This window comes from Euprymna scolopes, chromosome 23, assembly GCF_053919585.1.
Source record: "Euprymna scolopes isolate OS-2025 chromosome 23, ASM5391958v1, whole genome shotgun sequence".
NCBI lineage: Eukaryota > Metazoa > Mollusca > Cephalopoda > Sepiida > Sepiolidae > Euprymna > Euprymna scolopes.
Genome location: NC_136504.1, coordinates 49,256,345 through 49,278,947, shown reverse-complemented (window position 1 = coordinate 49,278,947; position 22,603 = coordinate 49,256,345). Strand labels below are relative to the sequence as shown.

Sequence of the window (22,603 nt, the reverse complement as noted above, 5' to 3'; positions counted from 1 at the left end):
TGACAGAAAAACCAATAACACACAGCAAATATGAATTTATTAACATTTCTATGAAAATATGAAAGAATTTTTAATATTGAACTGACCCAAACGAGATAAATCAATAAATATTAATGAATATTCAGAAAGTAATATTGTGCTACATAGTTCAATAAATAAAATCACATTGTAAGAGACAATCTTTAATTTCATTCTTTAATCCAGCACTTCTGGGCAGACAATGTTCTTCTTTTTTTTAGCCCTGTTTCTTTTGAATGTTCCCTTCTTTTACATAAGGTTTTGCTGATTTCTTTCTTTGGTAAAAAAACTGCTGCAAGTTGAAATTACTGTGAGTTCCTTTCTCGCACCATTAAAACAATGGTCATATATTATTATGATGATATTCGAAAACAAGGCTATATCAAGGGGAGGTCACTCTCATATTCTTGTCCAGGATTGCCAGATTAGCTTTTAGAGTAATTAGAATGAAGTTCATAGTGTGGAAATGCATAGAACCATGCTATTACTATGAAGACGCATATTACATGGCATTATATAAAGAAGATAATTCACTTGCTACACAAATGAAAAAAACAATAGCCTTATAGTAAAAAACGAAAATTACAGAAATGTATATGATAACACTCATACTATGAATAAGACAATGTCCATACTGTGTAAATGCGTAAAACGGTGAAGATACCATGTAAATGTATAAAATGATGTCTATACTGTGCAAAAGACGATGCCCACACTGTTTAAATGCATAAGATGATGTCCATACTGTTTAAATGCATAAGATGATGTCCATACTGTATAAATCAAGGTCTCATGTATGATATGAAAAGAAATTGGAATCTTAGGGAGATATCGATCATACCAGTTATTATAGGTGCCACAGGGCTTATGAAGAAGAACTTGAAGTCCTACCTAATTAATATTCTTGGTGAACCAAGTGCAAAAGAGATCCAGACCATTGCACTTAAGGGAACAATGAGGATACTAAAAAGAGCTCTCGGTCGGTTTCAATAAAAAGCGGGCAATGTTGGCAGCTGGTTTGGCTGCCCCATATCCAGAATAACAATCTCCAAAGAAAGAAAATTAAAAAAAAATATGTAAACGCATAAGACGATGTCCATATTGTTTAAAATGCATAAAACGGTGTGGGTACTATGTAAATGTATAAAATGATGTTTATACTATGTAAATGCAAAAGATGATGCCTGTAATGCTTAAATAATGTCCATAATGTTTAAATGCATAAAATGATGTCCTTAATGTTTAAATGCATAAAATGATGTCCTTAATGTTTAAATGCATAAAATGATATCCTTAATGTTTAAATGCATAAAATGATGTCCATAATGTTTAAATGCATAAAATGATGCCCATAATGTTTAAATACATAAAATGATGTCCATAATGTTTAAATGCATAAAATGATGTCCATAATATTTAAATGCATAAAATGATATCCATAATGTTTAAATACATAAAATGATATCCATAATATTTAAATGCATAAAATGATGTCCATAATGTTTAAATGCATAAAATGATGTCCATAATATTTAAATGCATAAAATGATATCCATAATGTCTAAATACATAAAATGATATCCATAATGTTTAAATGCATAAAATGATGTCCATAATGTTTAAATGCATAAAATGATGTCCATAATGTTCAAATACATAAAATGATGTCCATAATGTTTAAATACATAAAATGATGTCCATAATGTTTAAATGCATAAAATGATGTCCATAATGTTTAAATACATAAAATGATGTCCATAATGTTTAAATGCATAAAATGATGTCCATAATGTTTAAATGCATAAAATGATGTCCATAATGTTTAAGTACATAAAATGATGTCCATAATGTTTAAATGTATAAAATGATGTCCATAATGTTTAAATGCATAAAATGATGTCCATAATATTTAAATGCATAAAATGATGTCCATAATGTTTAAATGCATAAAATGATGTCCATAATGTTTAAATACATAAAATGATATCCTCAATGTCTAAATACATAAAATGATATCCATAATGTTTAAATGCATAAAATGATGTCCATAATGTCTAAATACATAAGATAATGTCGAAATACTCACAAAAAGCATTTAATGATGCCAATACAATGCAAACGCAAAAGATGTTCAATGTCTATACAACAAAAACACACATCATGATGTTCTTGCTAAATAAATATAAGAAGAGGCGTTTAGTAGAGGAAATAATAGCACAGAATTTTTTCAATGCAATACTTTGATGCAATAATAAGTTTGTTTTTTTTCTATTTTTTGTTTGATCTTTCAGAAGAGAGTCAGGTGAATTCGGAGAGAAATGTTGCTTCAAGTTGTTCAACAGCAATTGTAGCTGAAGAAACACCAAAGGTGAAAGCTTCAAATATCTTGAAACTAACAGAAATTGCTTTCTATTTGGGATTTACTTTGAGCACTCATTACTTAAAAATGTGTTCTCTATGATATAATTGGCATTATTGGCTGCTGGCATAGATCACGGACCTTGTAAACTTAATTCAGGTTCTGTCTAAGCTGAATTATTAGTTTTATTTTAATTCGGAGGAACTTTTTTTTCGCTTATTCTTAATTTTTAAGTAACCTTTTTTTTAGGTAAATATGAAGAATCACTCCACCCTCGAAAATTCCTTTAAAATTACCACTTTTATAGGTTTTCGGGAGCGCTGAAAACAAAAATAACATTTAAAATTACGGCAAACGAGTAGTTTCCAAAGTATGAAAAAAATGGTAGTTTAAAAAAGTGAGGGATCACTTTTCTATAATAATTTAACGTTAAATGAGCACCCACTTTGTGGCCACCATTTGGGGGTGGGGGCTTTCTTTCTACCCTCGGAAAATCTTTTAAAATTACCACTAACGTTAAAAATTCCAGGAAACAAGTAGTTTATAGGATATGAAGAAATGCACTCACTTTATGGCCACCGGCTGTGACTGCCACAACACCCCCCCTGCCCCTATATCGCCTCCCACAATACCCACCCACCCCCGCCCCTATATCGCCTCCCACCAGATGTAAATAGAATTTTTGTGAAATATTAAACGGTTTTTCTGCTCGGTTGATGTTGGTGCATTACTTACGTTAAAATGGTTAATTACAATGCAGAAGCATCTGTTGAAAAACTATACAATTCTATATCGAATATCCCCCTCCAAAAAGAAAAAAAGAAAAATATAATCCGGCAGCCCCCCCCCCCCGATAATCACAAAGTGGATGCTCATTTTACGTTAAATTATTATAGAAAAGTGATCCCCCATTTTTTTTAAACTAACATTTCTTCATTTCTTGGAAACTACTCATTTGCCATAATTTTAAACGTTATTTTCGTGTTTAGCGCCCCCGAAAACCCTTGAAAGTGGTAATTTTAAAAGAATTTTCGAGGGTGGAGTGATTCTTCATATTTACCGAGAAAAATAATTAAAACTAATGTCCTCATTTACTTGCATCCCCACGAGGGCAGAGTTAGTCAGACAGACACAAGTCCAATTTTCCATCATCCTTTTTTGGGGGGGTTTATAAAATTTAATCGGTGTTGCTTAGGATTTATTAGAATAATTATACTATAGCAAGTGTGTTTAATTGCCTGCAAAACAGATTTTCTTTATAAGTTATTTAATATCTTAAATTAAAAATGGTCAATTTTTACGACGTGACCCAGCGTCGTTTACCCCTAAAAAATAAAGACCTGCTTTTTTTTTTTTTTTTTGGCCTAATACATTTAAGCAGTCTTTATAAATAAAATGAAAGAAGAAATTTTGAAAAAAAAATTAACATTTGAGCGTGGAGGATAACTTTTCTATATAAATTTAACGTAAAATGAGCACCCACTTTTTGGCCACAAAGCGTTCAACCAGTCATGTCATCTCTGGCATTTTTTTCAAGTTTGGCGATCGAGGGGGACAAAACATGACAAATACATTTTTTTTGTGGTGGTGGGGGAGGGGCCGGAATTACATTTGAAACATAAAATAACGATATATTTAATTAATTTTTATGAGACCATTCTGTACTTTCACCTAACAATTTTATAAACAGAACGAACCCCAAAATATGATAAATTCATGGGGGGGGGGGTTACATTAGAAATATAAAATGACGAAAATTTTCATTTAATTGTTTTTGGAATTAATTTTGGTAGATCTTTTTTTTTTTCTTTTTTTTCTTTTTTTGCGATCGCACGGGCATTCACTGCTATTTTTATTGAAACAAAAGTTGTAATGACTTATTTTTGATTATTTTTTTGGGGGGTGGGGAGAGGGTTTTTCCAGTGCTCAATATCCGGAGAATACTTTCTTCTCTTTGTAGCCCTTCTGCCGAAATATCTGGTGGAGAGGGTATCACCGTAGCCTTCGTTATAAAGATGGCCGGCCAGCTGAAAAAATGACGTCATCGCCGAGGTCCCAACAAGCAAGATATGTGGAACTCTTAGACTGTCAATAATGAACAGTAATTTTTACAGACAGCGTTACAAAACTTCAAAATTGGATTGAAATAAAGAAAGAACACGATGATTTATACTGAAACTCATCTAATATTAATAATAAAAAAATAATAAAACACAAGTTGTTTGTTTAAGTATTATAAGCAATTGAATATTTTGTTGTATTATAGATTTTAAAGATTAGAATGCGTTCTTTAATTACTTATAAATTACATTTTTAAAAAGTGAAGGAACACGATTTGATTTGTAGTAAACTTGAAGTTTATTAAATATAATTAAATGAAAATGTTATCAAAGGCAAGATAAGTTACTTTTCTACCAAACTGGACATATTTTTGGTGTTTTTATTCAATGTAACATGTTTATTCAGTTCGAAAACCATACAGTGTTTACCGATAGCAGTGTCAGAAATTTCGTGAAAATAGTGAATAATTCCACCCCATCTTTCCAAGCTTATAACTCCTCGAAAAATGTAATTCAAGCCCTAATTTTTTTTTCAATTAAAGGAGCAAGGACCAAGGTTTTATTAAAAAAAAACAACAAAAAAACAATGTGTTTTTTTTTAAAAAAAAAGGTTTTAAACTTCGGACTTTACAGGTAAATTTCTAAAAAAGGCATTTTTTTTTTTGTTTTAATTTTGAATATATTATTTATTGACCTTTTCTCTTCAATTTGTGATATATAAAACTCCGACATAAATTAATTATTTACTTTTTAAGAGAAAGTTAAAAATGGGTGACACTTGGGGGGGGGGCGTGAATTAAAAAAAAAAACGTTTGTCTAAAATATTATATTCGGTTTATTGGAAAGAACATAAAATTTCACATTGACCCTGAAAATATCGTAAAAATAGAATCAATAAAAAAATTTTGATAGATTTTTAAAGTTTAAAAATTGAAAAATATTGAGTTCGGAAAATTCATTACTGTTTTTAAAAATACTATTAAAAAACCACCGAATATATATCAAGTTATGTCACGGTAACTTATATTGAGCAAATTTCTAAGAGTATTTTGTCTAGTTTATTATTTATTACACCTTTTTCCGAACTTACCGTGTTAAAGAGAGAGTCGGCCGCCATTTTAAATTTTCCAATACATCGGTAAACACTGTATGTTTTTCGAGCTGAATAAATATGTTACATTGAATAAAAACACAAAAAATATATCCAGTTAGGTAGAAAAGTAACTTATCTTGCCTTTGATAACATTTATTTGTTTGACATTTATTTTTTGACTTTTTCGAATCTGTGTACAGTAATACAAACCCGGAAATTTCAAGATGGCGTCTGACTCCCTCTTTAACACGGTAAGTTTGGGAAAAGGTGTTATAAATAAAAAACTGGTTAAAATACTGTAAAAAAAACTCGCTCAATATATGTTACCGTGACATAGCTTGACATATATTTTTTCTAGTTTTTTTATTTATAACACCTTGTTTTTGGAGCTGAATAAACATGTTACATTGAATAAAAACACGAAAAATATATCTAGTTTGGTAGAAAAGTAACTTATCTTGCCTTTGATAACATTTATTTGTCATATATTTGTCTTTTGACAACTTTTTCGAATCTGTGTACAGTAATACAAACCCGAAATGAACGCGCGTTTTTTTTTGTTTTTTTTTACTTTTAAGTTTCATATATATATATATATATATATGTATATATATATATATATAAGTATTTTTAAATTTTATCTTTCTAGCTTTAAAAAAAAGTTTAAAAATGTTATCAGCCGGCATAATTTATTTTTAAATATTGAAAATTTCAGGAAAATTAATTTTTGCTAAATTTTTAAAACGTGTCAACAGCTTAAAAAAATCGTCTCTTCAAAAGTGTCGATGTTGTCTCGCATTTTCATTAGTTTTGTATGCTGTAAAAAAATTTTTTTTAATATTAGCAATTTATTTGACGCTTCTTTTGAATGGTAAAAAAACTTAGGATGATAATATTGAATTAAATTATAGTTACATCGTGTTAAATACAGGGGGGAGCACGTTAAAACTTACTTTGTTTAATGGAGATATCCACGAGTTACTACCGGTGTTTACCGGTGTAAAGAAACAACTAATGGACTACCCGTGATGACGTCAGCAGATTAAATTATTTTTGCCCACCGGCCATCTTGTCTTTTAAGACCGTCTTGGTATCACATACTTCTTTTTTGGGGGCGATTTACATGTTTTCATCCGTTCTTTTATTTTTGTTGTGGGAGTATCCACGTTGCCCACGATGAAAATAATTAGTATACAGGTGTGTTTCAAATGGAACTTCATGTCAACCCAGGCAACGCTGATACCCATGCTAGTATATATATAAAGTGTAATAATAAAAGTTAAATTCCCTAGATTAAAATATACATAAAAATATATTCAAGTTAAGAATTTATTGTTTGAAACAAGGAATATACGGAGAAAAATTATATTTATTTCCATGGATTTTCAATAATGGCTCATATCATCAGAGGAAATGAAATGCAATTAGCAAAATGTTCAGCTATGAATAAAACATATATTTTGCTTTTCAGCACATATATTGAAAATGTTATTTAAAAGTTATTTAAATGGTGCTTAAAGTTATAGAAAAAGAATATCATACAACCTGGGCAGTCCAATTTCAGAATGAGTTCAATAGTTTCCGGGATATTACTGCCAGATCGGACGAGTAGTGATCCAAGGGGAAAATCAGAGGTGATCGAGTAATATCTAATAGGACAATTCACTTGATTTCTAATCTGTGACTCATCTCATATATATATATATATATATATATATATATAATGTCAAACATTGTTAATTCACTGCCCGTTTAGCAGCAACCGTATACCACAACAGTTAAGAACTCCGACTGTCATTTAGGCGATCAGGCTTTGATCCTGGCTTGTGGTAGCTGCTTATCTAGCCGCACTGATGAGCTGTGAAACTGCGAAACAGTACTGTATGTGGATGACTAATATATATATATATATATATATATATATATATAAGTGTAGCACCCAATTAATTTTAGCAAGGTTCATAAAAGAGTGCTCAATACCGAAGTAGGGGAAGATATATTTTTTATTTGTTTTACATAAGCAGTTATATGTCGCTACACATCCATGAGCATATTTCGAGCTGACAGAAACATGCTCATCAGTGTGTGGCGACATGCCAAAGCTTATGTAAAACCAATAAAAAGTATATATATATATATATATATATATATATATATATATATATATATATAATCTTTTTTAAATTTTAGAAGAAGACGTGTTCATTTTCTTTTTAAATTTCATTTGTTTATTTTCTCAGAACCCTACAAAGGCAAGTGATAATGCTGAAGTTCAATCAAAAAAGACCAAAACAGAAAAGAATCTGACTTCGTCTACAGGCTCCGATACCAACACAGACAAATCAACATTTAGGTGAGATAACTGAAAATAACTCGTAGCATATTATTGTTTATGCCAATATTTTTATTGGAATCCTTTGAGATGAGTAATTTTTTTATTCTTTTTATTTATTTATTTTTTTTGCAGACTGTTATCCTCATCGTTCTTGTTGTTTCACCGCGTTTCAGCCAACTCATCCTTTGGCCTTCTTCAGGTGATTAATCGCGACGGGTTAGGAATGTTGAGTCTTGTAATTGTATCCCAAGTAATTACTGCCTTCCATAGTTGTTGTTATCTCACTGCTTGGAAGGCCAGTAGATTAGGTGGCCAAAAAACGTGGTCGGACAACAACTATGGAAGGCAGTAAGTACTGAGGATACAGTTACAAGACTCAGCATTCTTATCCCATCGCGGTTAACCACCTGAAGAAGGCCAAAGGATGAGTTGGCCCAAGCATGGTGAAACAACAGCAACTATGAAAATGAGGATAGTAGTCCGCAAAAACAACAAAAAAGAAGAAATATATATTACTGCTTGTTCTATAATCATAGACTTGTGTTCACTCTACGTCAAAATTCGTATCATACTCCTTCCTATCATTTCTCTAAAAGACGCACATTACCTAATTGTGTGATGATGCTAAAAAAGGGATTTCTCTCTCTCTCTCTCTTTTTTTTCTCACACATCCTCGAAAATGAATTCATGTTGTCTATTATTTATGAAATTTAAATCATAAAATTTTCTGAAGAAGAAAATGGAAGTGGCCCAGAATCCTATACTAATCGAGCTGTGGGGGTGGGGGAGGGGTCAAACCGCTTTTAAAACTCCAAATATATTCGATTTGGATGACATTTCTATCATGTACATATATGTATATCATATGTATAAAATTCGACAAGCGGAGACAAGAGAAATGGCCCGGGATCTTTGTTGTTACCCTCTTTTTGGTTCTATATGCCGAATATTTACGTGCTACCACCTCTAGGTGACCCATAACCATATCTGATTTTAATGAAATTTGACACAATATGTATAAAATAACTTTTCCGCTTCTTCTAACTGTATTGGGGGAGAGCAAAAAGCAGGATGAGGGGGGGGGGCAATAAAACAAAGACAGTAATTTGGTGTTCCGCGGAAAAGTACATATTAGTGATCCTCATTAAAGTTCAAACGTCTTCCTACTAATCCTCTATTTTATAAAGGGCAATTATCTGTGTGTGTGTGTGTGTGTGTGTGTGTGTGTGTGTGTGTGTGTGTGTGTGTGTGTGTGATGGCATAATCACGTTGATACACCGGTTCTCATCAGATCATCAAAGGTGAGCAACGTTGAGCCTGACTAGTAGCAGATGGGTGACCATTTGGGAATTGTAGATGCTGTATGTGTTCTCCGCTTATCTCGACATTTGTTTCCAGTCGCCCTGAACCTCCACTTTCCACTGGTATTCAACAATGCTGACTCAGTAAAAGTGTGGTTGGAGATGGCGCAACTCCTGCCACAAAAATTCTATGTGCAGACACCCTTACAGTGACTGAAAGAAGCTACCATGTTCAGCTAAAACCTTAAAACAACAAAACAAGCAGCCAGTTGTTATTTTCTTGATCAGCATTGCCCCGGATGAATAATATCTAAAATTTAGAAAAACTTATTCATTCTTTGTCCGTGGTTCTAACACAAATACAAACAGAAGAATTAGGGGAGTGTCTCAGCCATTAAGTAAAAAAAGATACTTATGTTTTTTCATGGAGTTAATCTTCTTAGTTTGACTCATTCCTCGAGTTGTCTGTGTGTATAACCAGAGAGAGGAATGAACTGGGCACAGAGGAAAGAGGAGGGAGGGAAGAAGGAAGGGGAATAGCGGAGGAAAGAGGGGTAGAGGTAGAAGTTTTAATAGAAATATATAACACTTTTGCCTTGGACAACATCCTGCTAGTAAGAAATAAGTATTTCAAAATTGACTCTCCTCCTCACCGATGTCTATGGATTATATTTTAGCAGCAGCAACACCGGTGAAAAGATCAAAGCAAAAAAGTCAAGTTTACCAATAAACAGTTCTAAAGGGAACAATAAAGTGAAAGAGTCCCAAGCGAAATCACCATTTTCTTTAAAACCAATGCTTCCAAGAAATGCTTCAAAGACACCCACAAAACGGTGAGTAATGTTTGAATTCTTCCTTTAAAAAAAAAAAAAAAAAAAAAAACTCCTAAAAGATTGAAGTTATTAAAGCATCACAAACGTTGCTTGTCCTAGTTCATGTACAATTATCTACACTATCATGTAATAAATCTGAGTACATCCGGATTCTTCCTCACAAGAATATGATTGGCTGGTTAAGCCATAAGACACCCGACTCCTAGAGCAACTTGAGAGAGATGTCGAAAGGTTCGACAGAAACTCAGCCGTTTCTGTGGCCTTTTTGCTGTCAGACTTACAAATATTCTTAGTATCCCTAGGAGGTCTACCCTCTCAGGCTTTGTCTTGGGAGGAGCAAGTTTGTTTCTTGTTGTCTGAGGCAGCCTCATCGAGGAATACCGATGAGGCTACTCAGATTTATTTTTGCAGAGCCACAGTGCTCCTCTTCTTTGGGTGCTGGCCCATTTTCCAACTTTCTGACTTTGTATCACATCCCTCACTGTTGGAGAGAGGTAAGTGGTGATTCCTTTGTAAACAAAAAAAAAAAAATGCCAAAAGCTCCATGGTAAGGATATACCAGCTCCGACCATGAGTACCTGTTCAGTAAGACAACTATGCATATATATATATAGAGAGAGATTATTACTCGAATACTGTAGCTAAGGCCACTCAGCTACTTTAAACAACTATATCATTTTCGTGGGACATATTACATTAGAATAAGTTGTGCAGAAGCAACTATGTCCTTTAAATTAAGTAAAGAGATTTGATAAAAAATACGTGCGATGGTCCGTATGAGTTTTATGATTGAAGATAATTGAAAAAAAATACAAATCAAATTTCACACTAAGAATGTATTGTTGCTGATAGTACAAACTTTATCGTTATTTACTCACTACTTGTTTTGGAATTTTTTTTACATGCTATATTGTTTGTCTCCCGGAAAACGCCGGGTGCCTATCTATAGGAGATTGTGAATGTTTGTAAATAGAAAAAAATTTTTGGGTGGCAAAAAAGAATGTTATCGAAACAAATTTAGAAAGATAAAATATTTATGTAAAAAATTTACATAATAATTTTTAACATAAACAAAAAGTTAGAATTCCAACGATAAAAAGGAATGAAATACTTGACAAATATCAGGTATTATGTTTCAGTGATTAGAAACAAAGATAGTTTTATATATACATGTAGAGTTAGTCAGAGAAGGGACAGAGTTCAAGTCTGGTGAGAGATGGAGTCAGTAGTTGGTCGAGTTGGAGAATGGACACATAGCAAAATGTAGAGACCTAGCTAAAAGTGCAACTCCAAAGACTTGGGGAACGTCAGGAAATAAAGTTGCCTAGAAATAACCTGAGTGTCGATTGTTGTTCCTCAGGAAATTTTATTGTAGCTTACAGACTATCAATTAAGTCCCACCAATGGAAGAAAGGTATTGAAAGCTATTTGGCCCAATTCCATTTGCAGGCACCCTTACAGTGAGTGTCCATAGTCTGTTAAGACTGAAGGAAGCTAAAACTTTTAAGCAACAAAACAAACACCCAGTTGTTATTTTCTTGATCAGCGTTGCCCCGGATGAATAATATCTAAAATTTAGAAAAACTTATTCATTCTTTATTTAAAATAAAAAAGATGTTATCCGTACCTTGTTTAAAAAGAACTGTCCTTGTGCCTTTGTTTTATTACTAAATCGAATAATTGTCGTGTTGTAATTTATATTTAACCGTGTCTATGTATGTCTACATGTATATAAGGTATATGTGTTTCTGTAATCGATGCTCGTGTATCGGCTAGTGGTTAGAATTATAAGGACATTTACTTTTCTTTGTATATGGGGTGTCTGTATAGGTCGATCTGTTACGTGTATATTTAATAGTCTTTCTGTGTGTATGTGGGTGTTTTCACACATTCACAACAATAACGAACAGTCTTTAACAATGAACGAATAAATCCTTGTTTGCTTGACACATACGTTAATCATTATCTCCCTCTCTCTCTCTCTCTCTCCCTTTCCTTCTCTCTCTCTCTCTCTCTCTCTCTCTCTCTCTCTCTCTCTCTCTCTCTCCTCTGACAGCAGGCAGCCAAAAATGAAAGCATCTTCTTTCGAATGGAACACCCAAAACACCGAGTTATCATTTCTGGATCTTTATTTCCAAAATGTTCCACGTCTTGGAGTCTGCAGCTGTTAACATTCTCCCTACATTTTCCTTAGTTGGTCCATAAATACTTCCATTGGATTAGAGACAACTTCTGTCCGCTCTAACCTAGTGGCTAGTTAACACACAACTCATCTTGTCAATGTCCCGTTCAAAACTAATTCCTAATTCAGATTTCTCCTGAGTGGACAATCTTGTTTGTCACATACGCCACATCATTGTTTACTGAACCAAATTCCTTGTTTATGCTTTTCCTCTATTCATAACATTTTCCTTGAACAGAAATTCCCCAGTTAAATATTTTAATAAAAATATTTAACTGACATTCTTTTCTTTTAAAATATTTTTCTGGATATCTTTTTAACCTAAATAATTTAACACTTACTCATAACACTGTCCGCCACAACATAACACAGATACTACGCTGTGATCATATCCAAAGGCCACCACATAATACCTTATTATCCGGTTTTTTGAACTGTATATACAATTATAAATAGATCTACATGAACACTAGACTGATCACAAAAACCTTAATTACAGACCATCAATCAAAATCCACCGACAGAAGAAAGTATGTTCCCACCTATTTGGCCTGATGTAAACCCTAGAAAGATGTTATCCATCCCTTGTTTAAAAGAACTACCTTTGTGCTTTATTATCTAATTTGATGGACTGTATATATAATTATAAATATATGTACATGAGCACTAGACGATCACAGAAACGTTATGTATACAAGTTTTATATAGTCGGTATATAACCTGAAATTACACACATATGAACATGAAAGTAGAGACGACACAAGTAAATACGTTTTATATGCAAACGTAAAGACCAATTTTTTTTCTGTGCACACTTACCTATTATGTCACTTAAGAATTCCATTAAGATTTTTAAGTAGGGTTTTACTTTCCCATATAAATTTGATGTAAAATGATCACCCACTTCTTAGCCATCATCAATTTTCAGAAATTGATTGTAGAAAAAATTATTTTATTTCTAGTCATTTTTCTTTATTTCATCTCTACGGTAACAATTTATTTTTTATTTATTTTATAAGATGGGGATGGAGTCGTTTTTACCAACCAAGTTTTTTTTTTTTTTGCACTTTCTTTTTAAAATTTTTATAATTATAATATAACATAATGTAGCAACGCACAATCGACATCATTAATATTTGTTTTTTTGGTGTGATGAGGTAGAAAATTCCCTACATAACATTTCAACAATTTTTTCGTGATTTTCTTTTTTTTTTCTTTTTGATTTTGTAATTTTTAATCCTCCATTTGATTTGTACCACCTCAAAGGGCAATGCATTCAATTCTAAAAAAAAAAAATGTGGATACGAAACTTTAAAAACTACATAAAAAATCATTCATGCGCTATTCTGCACAAGTCAAAAAAAATGAAAAAAATAAATAAATAAAATGGCCAAGATTAGTTAGGCTCTTCCCCTCCCACAAATCTGATCTACCCCCCCCCCACCGCTTCCTAAAAAAAACTACTTACTACATTAATGCTAATGTTTTTATCTAACCTTATTTAGAGCTACTTTTTACTGTGTCTGGCTGCTGATTAAACCACCTTTCCCTTTTTCTTCAAATAAAAAGAAAAAAAATGAAAAGAGAAAAGAAAAAGAACCTTCTGAATTTCTTATTTTCATTAATATATATATATATATATATATATATATATATATATATTTATATATATATATAATTGTTTACTTGCCTCCCCACGAGGGCAGAGTTAGACATGAGGTCGGTTTTTAATGTGGGGGGAAACCAGCTTCCCAAAAAAGGGGCACTCTGGTTAGTAACAAAAATAAAAAATGTATCAGTCATGAAGGATATATATATATATATATATATATATATATATATATATATTAGTAAAAATTAACTTATTTTTTCTTTTGCAGAAATCTTTTAGGACGCCATGTTGTAAATCGAGGAATTACTTCCGTTGGAAAACAAAGAAATCGAGAAGATGTCCTCTTGGTAAGTTTGTAAAAGATGTTATGATTTATATCAGACCATTACTATCTCTCCATATATGTACATAGTATTTATATCTCTCCATACATGTAAATAGTATTTATACTTGTGGTGATATTTCCTAATTTGTAAAAAAAGGCTATTCCAATTTTCTATGTTATGGCTTCTTTACTATAGAAAAGTAATAAAACTGGGAGATAGAGCAAGATAGAAGCAAAAGTGATAGATCTGTATAAGTAAAAGAGGTGTGGGAAGGTTGAACGACATATGGTGAGATAGGGTGAGAGTGATAGGCAGAAACTTAGTAGGAAATGATTGTCTTGGTGAGTATTTCTGCTCTTTCTCTATGTTTCCAGCTATTTGTGGTGATATTCTTTATTGTTTATAATAGACTGTTTCAATTTCTGCTATATATGACACTATTGGTGTCATGAATGCATGCAGCGAGGGGCATATTGCAGTGAAAGGAGGTGTTTGACCGGACGGGATAGAGGAAGAGAGGGCAGAAGAGGGGGTGTTGATGTCTGATTGGGACAAAACAGAAATGTCTATGGGATTTTGTCAGAAAGAGAAATAATTGTTTTTATCTCATTGTTGTTATATATCTGTTAACATGAAAGGTTGTTTTTAAAACCTCTGTTGAGAGGTATAAAGAGATCCAGAGATCTTTAGCTGATTAAGGCTGACAACTTAGAATGGGGGGGTCAAGGGTAAGGGTCGCCACCAAGCATTGTTCGACCTGGGATGACTAATCACTCCTAATTTGATAATAAGTAAAAACCTCAATGCAAATGAGGGTTAAAATTTGGTAGAGATAAGTTCGAAGAGGAGGAGTAGAAATTAGGGGAACAGAGAGAGAGAGAGAGAGAGAGAGAGAGAGAGAGAGAGAGAGAGAGAGAGAGAGGTGTTGAGTGGACAAGACGAAGGGTAAGCTCTAAGAGGAAGAAAGAAAGGGTGTTTGTAACCACTCTCAGAAGGAGAGGTGGGGAAAAGGGGTTGGATTTAGAAAAAGGAATTCTAAAAAGAGTAGAGTCGTAGCCAGCAAACTGAACGGCTGGGCTGGTCAAGCGTTCCCAATTTGGGAGTCCTCAGGGCCTGATGTTATGATGTTAACTAGCCTGTGTTAATGGGAAATCTGTGACTTTACTGGTCTGGTCTTACATCGTTTCACTGCTATAGTCAGTCACCTCAATTTAGACAGTAGCTGTTATGAAGTAATGAAATTAGTAAATAGTTTGTTATTGCTATAAACCGGAGTTCTGTTTATTTGTGGTGAGGACTCTTCATTTTGCAGCAAGTCGCAAGGACCAGCGGAGTGATTGATGTACCTGGAGACTACCTACACAGGGTAGGAGATGATTCGATTGCGAGGCAAAGCGCCCCACCATGAAACACAGTGGGTGAAGATGATCAACAGGCCAACTTGTGATGGGACAATGTACGATTGAAGAACGCCTGTCATATCGGGTGGAATCCGACGAGGTTAAGGACACCTGGTGTGGTTGGTGCAGTATCGGTCCCGTTATTATATAGTTAGTTTCATTACTTTTATTAATAAACTGACGGAGAGTGATAGAAGCGAGAGTGATAGCCACTGTATAGTATGAGAGCATGGAAAGATCAAACAAGCACAAATAATGGCAGAATCGTTAGAAAATGACCTCCAGACAATAGTGGAATGGGGCCGTAAATGGATGGTAACATTTAATGCTAGTAAGACTAAGCTGCTCTCCTTTAACAATTACAAGACGCCTCTCGAACCACTGATATTCATGACAAATAACACCCTACCTAAGAATTCTTCCTTCAAACTCCTCGGCTTAACATTCACAGGCAATATGAACTGGGACAAATACATTGAAGACATTGCAAAGGCTGCTGCAAGAAAAGTGGGTTCTCTCTATCGTCCTAAAAAACTACTCACACCTGAGAGTATCCTGTACCTCCACAAGGCCACCATTCACCCATGCATGGAGTATTGTTGCAGATCTGGGCTGGTGCATCTACCACTAATCTCTCCCTCTTTTATTAGGGTTCAAAAAAGAGTCTCCAATCTAATAGGCCTCACTTTGTCAACTAGGCTCCAACCCCTGTCCCATCACTGCAATGTTGCATCTCTGTGCCTGTTTTACAAGTATTTTTATGAAATGTGCTCTGATGAACTCGTTGCACTTGTGCCTCCTCGCCATACACATCCCCAACAAATTTGAGATCCTTAAATGCCAGAAAGATTTCTATTCTAACAATTTCTTTCCTCGAACAGCTAGATTTTGGAATTCCCTTCCTGCTACCTGCTTCCCTGACTGTACTGATATGCAGAAGTTTAAATGTAACGTAAACCAACATCTTGTTAATCTTTCTTAGGCATGGTTCCGAATAGTAGACCCTTGCGTCCAAGTGGCATTATGCCTTGTTTGGGGGTGAATGTGAGTAAAAAAAAAAAGTTGTTGCCTACTGATCTATATAACATGGGTGTATATATTTACGTGTATAATTCATGTGCATACATATTTATAAGTGTCTCTGTTATTTTCTAGTGGCTATAATGCATACATTCAGTTAATATAATCATGTAATAATATCATGTTCTTTTTCGTTAATGGTTTTTCGGGAAAATGGTTACACATATAAAAACGATGTGGCAATACATAATATACACTGGAACATTTCGTTTGGTCTGTAATTGAAGGTTTCTCCGAAAGAAAACACCAAGTCGAAGCCATATTTTTGTATAACTTTATTTCGCAGGTCGGTATTTCCCAGCGGGACTGGAAGACGTTGTTATTTCTGCATTATGCATATTCCTCCCAGCTTCCGAAACACGGAGACGATATCTTTCATGCCAACTTGTCTGACTTTTTCCGTTTGACTCACAACATTAAACTCTGTGTATTACTAATACAACTAATAAAACGTATTTATTTTAAATTAGCGGAGTTGGGGGCAACCCTGGCGGTCATAAAATATGTTTAAATATATTTTAATTCATGCAGATTTTGTATTCATTATTATAGAGCTAATTCTCTATTGAATATTAGTACTGATTTCAAAAGTTTAAAAAAAAAAATGACTTATATGCTATCAGCTAGAATCGAAACCAAAACATTTAGTGCTCTAGCCGCATTCCCTACTGTTTGAGCTAACCCGACATATAGATAAGAAAGATGCATAAACCTAATAAAAACACGTCGGTCAGTTGAAATAAACACTTTGCATTTAAACTTGCTGACATATTTCTGTATGCGTTATTCATCCATCCAAACAAATATTTTACTCGTTATAAACCATCCTTGGTGTATGATTACTATTTCCTGTTAATTTTATTTATATAGATTGTTCTGTTTTAGTTGATGGGATGACATAATTTGATTTTGAAACAATTCATTTTAAAATGGGTAAAGTCAGGATTGTTTTATCTTAGCAATATCAGGGAAAAAACTCAATTCCAAGTTTCCCGGAATTTTAATAGTTCTTTGAGAGTTTGCAGTAACATGTATATCCCTCGATTTGTGGTAAGCATAGGTTTTTGAGATGTCTGCAATTTTCTTCTATGTCAAGAAATATATAGTTTCTCCAATGCAGTTATTTCCATTGCACTGATTTGGGAACGTGGCGAATTTGGTAATTTCTACGTCACGGACTCTGTTAACGTTTGCACTTGACGGTTTTTGGACTCAGAACTTTTAAAAAAATATTTTCTGCCTCATGTGGTCTGAGTTTCATGCCAACTTTGTTTCAAAATTACTCTCTCTCTCTCTCTCTCTCTCTCTCTCTCTCTCTCTCTCTCTATCTTTAAGAAGGGGAATAAGGGGATAAAGATATATGTGATGTGACATCGGGTTTGGATAGGGCTTTTTATCTGCCTTGCTTCCACTAGTAACTTAACACGTGGGCGTTTGTGAATGGTCATCACTTTTCACTTTTTGAATAAAATATAATCCAAAAAGGAGGGAATCTTTGTCATTACGCATTTTAAATAACTCTCATACTGGTGTGGACACTTAATCGTGCTCGCATATAACACATGGCATTTCAAAACTAAATGCTTTTCATCAGAAGAGGAAATGTGTCAGTCTGGAAAGATTTCTCCTACTCTGACCTACAATGTTAGAACTCTTCTTATCTTATCAGTTATCTAATTTTATTAGAATTCTTCAGTGACGTCACACAAAAGGTGAGAGTCTTTTAACATCATACTGTAGGGATGCGTAGAATACATACATATGTGAATGCTGCACGCCTTCTTTTAGTTTTTGATAAACATTTTTTCTCAATATATTACACGACTGAAGAGAACATATGCTACACTTTGATCTTATTTATATAGTTTATTGAACGTAAATATTTACAGTTTGAAGTTCAAACAGCAATCATAAAAATTCACAAAAGCAAAAAAAATTAACAGTCAATTGCAAAACAATAAAAGTAAAAAATTCAGTCCAAAAAACTTAGGCATTAAGCCCTATAAGAAATTGAGGGAGGGGGAAGGGTACAAGGTCTTTCTACTTTGTCTATACAACATTGGAGATTACTCTTGACTGGTACCATTTACCACAATAGCACATTCACTCTGTGGAGTTAAATCTACTTATACCCAATCGTTTTGTATAAAAAATTGTGTGTGGGTAACATTTTTTTTTTTTTTTAATTTAAAATATAATTTTATTATGTAATGATAAATTGAAAAAAGGAAAAATGTTCATTTTAAAAAAACTTGAAATTTGATAAAATTTGAAATGATAAAAAGTTTGTGGTGTGGAGTAGGGAAGAGATAAAAATCACCATTAAAAATAAAGAAAAGATTGAAACAAATACAATGCCTATTGGGGTGTATGGTCCCTCCCGACCTTAATCAAGCAGGACGGTCTCCAGTTGGGATGAAGTGTTGGGTGGAGGGCTACAGGATGAGGAGAGAAAAAATCAGGGAGGGAAAGTGAGAGTGGAAGGTGACTCCACGTTGGGGAAGACCGGGAGCAAAAGAATGGGATGTATGGGTTGGGGAAACTCGGAGGTTCTTTAGTGCCAAAAATCAAAGCAGGAAAGGGATCACATTTGTACCACTAGTTAAAAGAGTTTTTTTACAATCTACTCTATTCTAACAGGATGGATTCTGAAAAAAAACAGGACCATGTGTGCCATGTTTTACGGAGGGAAATACAAATTCAAACCTGGCTCCTCGACGGATGCATAAGCTAGTGTTATGCACTCACCTCTTATTGAAATCCACTCGAGGCAACCTCCTCCAATTGCATCTGATTTTCATCTTAAGCAAATGTGTTGCAGGGTCGAAAATCGGTGGCAATCAACTCTATAACTAAAAGACGGCACAGGCAAAAAAAAAAAAAAAAGACGAAAAAAACGACAGGGACAAAGAAGAGATGACAAACGCAGTAGGTACCATTGTGAACGAATATAAATCAGTTCAGGTTTATTTTCCAAAAAAAACTGAAAGAAATGTCTAAGGTCTTAGGCTGAGAATTGAAGTTCAACTGGCATCGAGCTGAAACGCCTACGCGTTCGTCGCCGGTGACTGCAGAAAGGCACTGACTTGCAATGTTGGGCTGCTGGAATCAAGTGAGTAGGTGACTGCTACTGCTGCTACTGGGTTCGTCTGCTGTCATGGAGGTAGTCGAATGTAGAGTTGAATGTAATAATCAAAGAAGAAAGCACCCACGTGTGTGTGTATTGTGCGGTTATGCAACTAACCTTCAGATGGGATCTGAGAGAGAGAAATTAAAGATGGCAGCCATGGTTTTATAATGTGTAGTCTCGTAGAATCTCACGAGATCTCATCTTCCACTGCATATGTAAGCAAATGGAATGGGGTCAGTTTTCTAATGAAATGCCTGTTGGCAGAGGTGGTTGAGAGAGAAAGTTGACAGTGACGAATTCTAGCTGAACTTTTGCTTATTGTATTTATTTTATTTTGTTTTGCTGTTTAGCAGCCCATTTAACTACTGCTGCTGTGTGGGTATGGTATTACTGCTGTGTTGGGTTAGGCCGCTGACAGGCCCAACCTCATTGCTTAGCAATCTAGCCACGACTGATTGCTTGTTGAAAAAGCCTACTGTTTTTATAGTCATCCGGCGGACGTAGTTGTAGACAAAAGCGGCTCCCAGCACTAGTCGTCGTTTTTGTTTTTGATTTGTGTTTGTTTTTATATTTTAATGTACAGTAAGGGATCATCTATCTGGGGTTTATGTTCACTTGCCATATCAAATTCAAGCTGATAAAGTCGTGCATATGTCCGTGGGAATTGTATTATTATGGTGTTCCATGGGATGATTATTTGTGTTTATATACTGCCGGAGGGGGCGTCGGCTGTGATGTTCGTGTTTTGAATTGTATTCTTTTTTTATGATATTTTTGGTTGGAACCGCGACAAATGTTTACACTTTGATCTTAGCTCAAAGGCTGGCAATATGACCAACGAATATAGTGAAACGATGGTGCATCGAATGACCACATCTGAGGATGTGGGAGGTGACGGTGGTCTGATGGTTAATGGCATGGACTAATGACGTGGGTGTCCTAAGTTCGATTCCAGTTGCTTTCTACAAAAATCGCTTTCACCTAAGATATTGTCAACCTTCACGTGGTCCCTTCCATAAGTGTCCGATGTCTTTCTAGAAAGAATTTTGACTAGAAAAATATCGGGGAAACCAACGCCAACAATAGAATCTTTGGATGATGATCTGAGAATGTTTCTTTTGTTGTTGCTTATTAATGTTTTATTTTATATAAACAGGAAGAACTTGAAAATACAAAAAGCGAAAAGAAAAAGGTTGAATCGCAATTGGAAGAAATCAAGGAACAACTTGAGATATTAAAAGAAAACCAAGAAGAGGTTATCAGGAGGAAAGAGGTGGGTAATGCTCATGAAACATCATCAGATTTGATGAAGTTTTTTTTTTTAATTTTTTTTTTTTTTTAATGTATGCGTTTCCATACTTTTTTTGTATAGTCATTTAAAATTATCATAGACCCTTGAAAATTCAGTATCTTATTGCTTATACATCCTATGAGATAACTGACCAATTTTTACGATTTCAGGTTCAAATGAACAGCTACACCAGGAATTGGAATACACCCTACTAAAGCCTGATTGTCACAGCCGGTGAATTTAAAAAATGCAATCGGGACCTGGGGATACTTTAGAAGAACGATATGCAATAACATTGTTTTAAACTTTAAAAAAAAATGCCACAGAAATGTATGGAATGCTTCAGACTGCCTTTGGACCATCTTGCATGAATTGATCATCAGTTTTTTAGTAGCATAAGAGATTCAAGCAAGGCAGGGAGCCTGTGAGGGATGATGAGAGGTGTGGGAGGAGTAAAGAAGTTAGAACACCAGATTTTATTGACTTACTAAAGAATTTTGTGGATAAGGATCGTCGTGTGTCTATAGTGCACAGTTTGATTTCAGTGTAGAGTGTAGAACTGTACACACAATTATTTCGCACAAAGTTTGTTCCAAGTGTGCTCAGTGAAGATCACAGACTATTTGACTAAGATGGGCATCAAGACAGTGCCTCACCCTCGCTATTGTCCAAACCTTACTTCCTGTGACTTTTGGTTATTCCCTAAGCTCAAGGAAAGGAGATGAAAGAGGCTGTTACGAAAGTCATTGACATGCTCACACAAGAGGATTTCCATGGAGCCTTCTAGAATTTGTTGGAATTGTACAACAAGTGAATTGCAGCCAGAGGAGATTACTTCGAAGGAGACTAGAGTTTCATACATGTGCTCTCAATAAAATTGCTCATATAAAAAAAGTTTGGAAAGTTATTTAAGGCACAATATATTTTATTAGGGGTAAAACATTTAAAGTTGCACCTCTGACTCCAGATCAGAAAGTTATGTGTTCAGATCACATCGGGGTCACCATTTTTAGGAAGGTAAATGTTTTACCCCCAATAAAATATATTTAATGAACACAGCAGAAAATGAACAACAAACTTCTTTTTAACAATAACAACGTAGAATAGGATTTTATTGGCAGCAGGAACTTGAAGGTTGAACTGAGATAAAGGTAGAAGGTTTTTTTGCGGTTGTTGTTGGTCAGTCAGTACATTTTCTATGTTATCCCCAGGTAATAGCAGTTGTCTCCAGTGGAGACCGTCAATCAAGATGTCCGATGGACAGGGGATGAGAGAGGAGAGGTGTTGCTTGGCTGAAGGTCCGGTCCTGACTGACTGACGTTCCCTCAAGTCTTTTTAGGGAGCAGATGAATCAATGCGTCCTATTAGCTGATGGCCAAAGAACTCAGAGGGCATTGATTCATCGTTTACTGTAGATGTGGAGACCATATCTATCTATCTATCTATCTACAACTATATAAATGCAACTTTGTGTGTGTGAGTTTGTTCTTTATAGACTCCGAAACGGCTGAACAGATTTTCTTTTTCTTTTTGCTTTTTGTATTTTCAAGTTCTTCCTGTTTATATAAAACTAGCGAGGGGTA

The 22,603-nt window shown here is 34.3% G+C and overlaps 1 protein-coding gene across 3 annotated transcripts in view; it reads left to right on the top strand.

The window, feature by feature from the left end:
- The window catches only part of LOC145245882 (serine/threonine-protein kinase Nek8-like), a 182,074-nt gene that overhangs the window by 150,704 nt on the left and 8,767 nt on the right, over positions 1-22,603 (top strand). For 2 of the 3 annotated variants that reach the window (XM_080107603.1, XM_080107605.1), the window contains 5 exons: positions 2,310-2,386; positions 7,771-7,883; positions 9,844-9,999; positions 14,062-14,140; positions 20,886-21,002. In XM_080107603.1, the coding sequence (XP_079963729.1) occupies positions 2,310-2,386; positions 7,771-7,883; positions 9,844-9,999; positions 14,062-14,140; positions 20,886-21,002 (542 nt within the window). The remainder of the gene's footprint in view (positions 1-2,309; positions 2,387-7,770; positions 7,884-9,843; positions 10,000-14,061; positions 14,141-20,885; positions 21,003-22,603) is intronic. The other variant, XM_080107604.1, reaches the window with a different exon arrangement.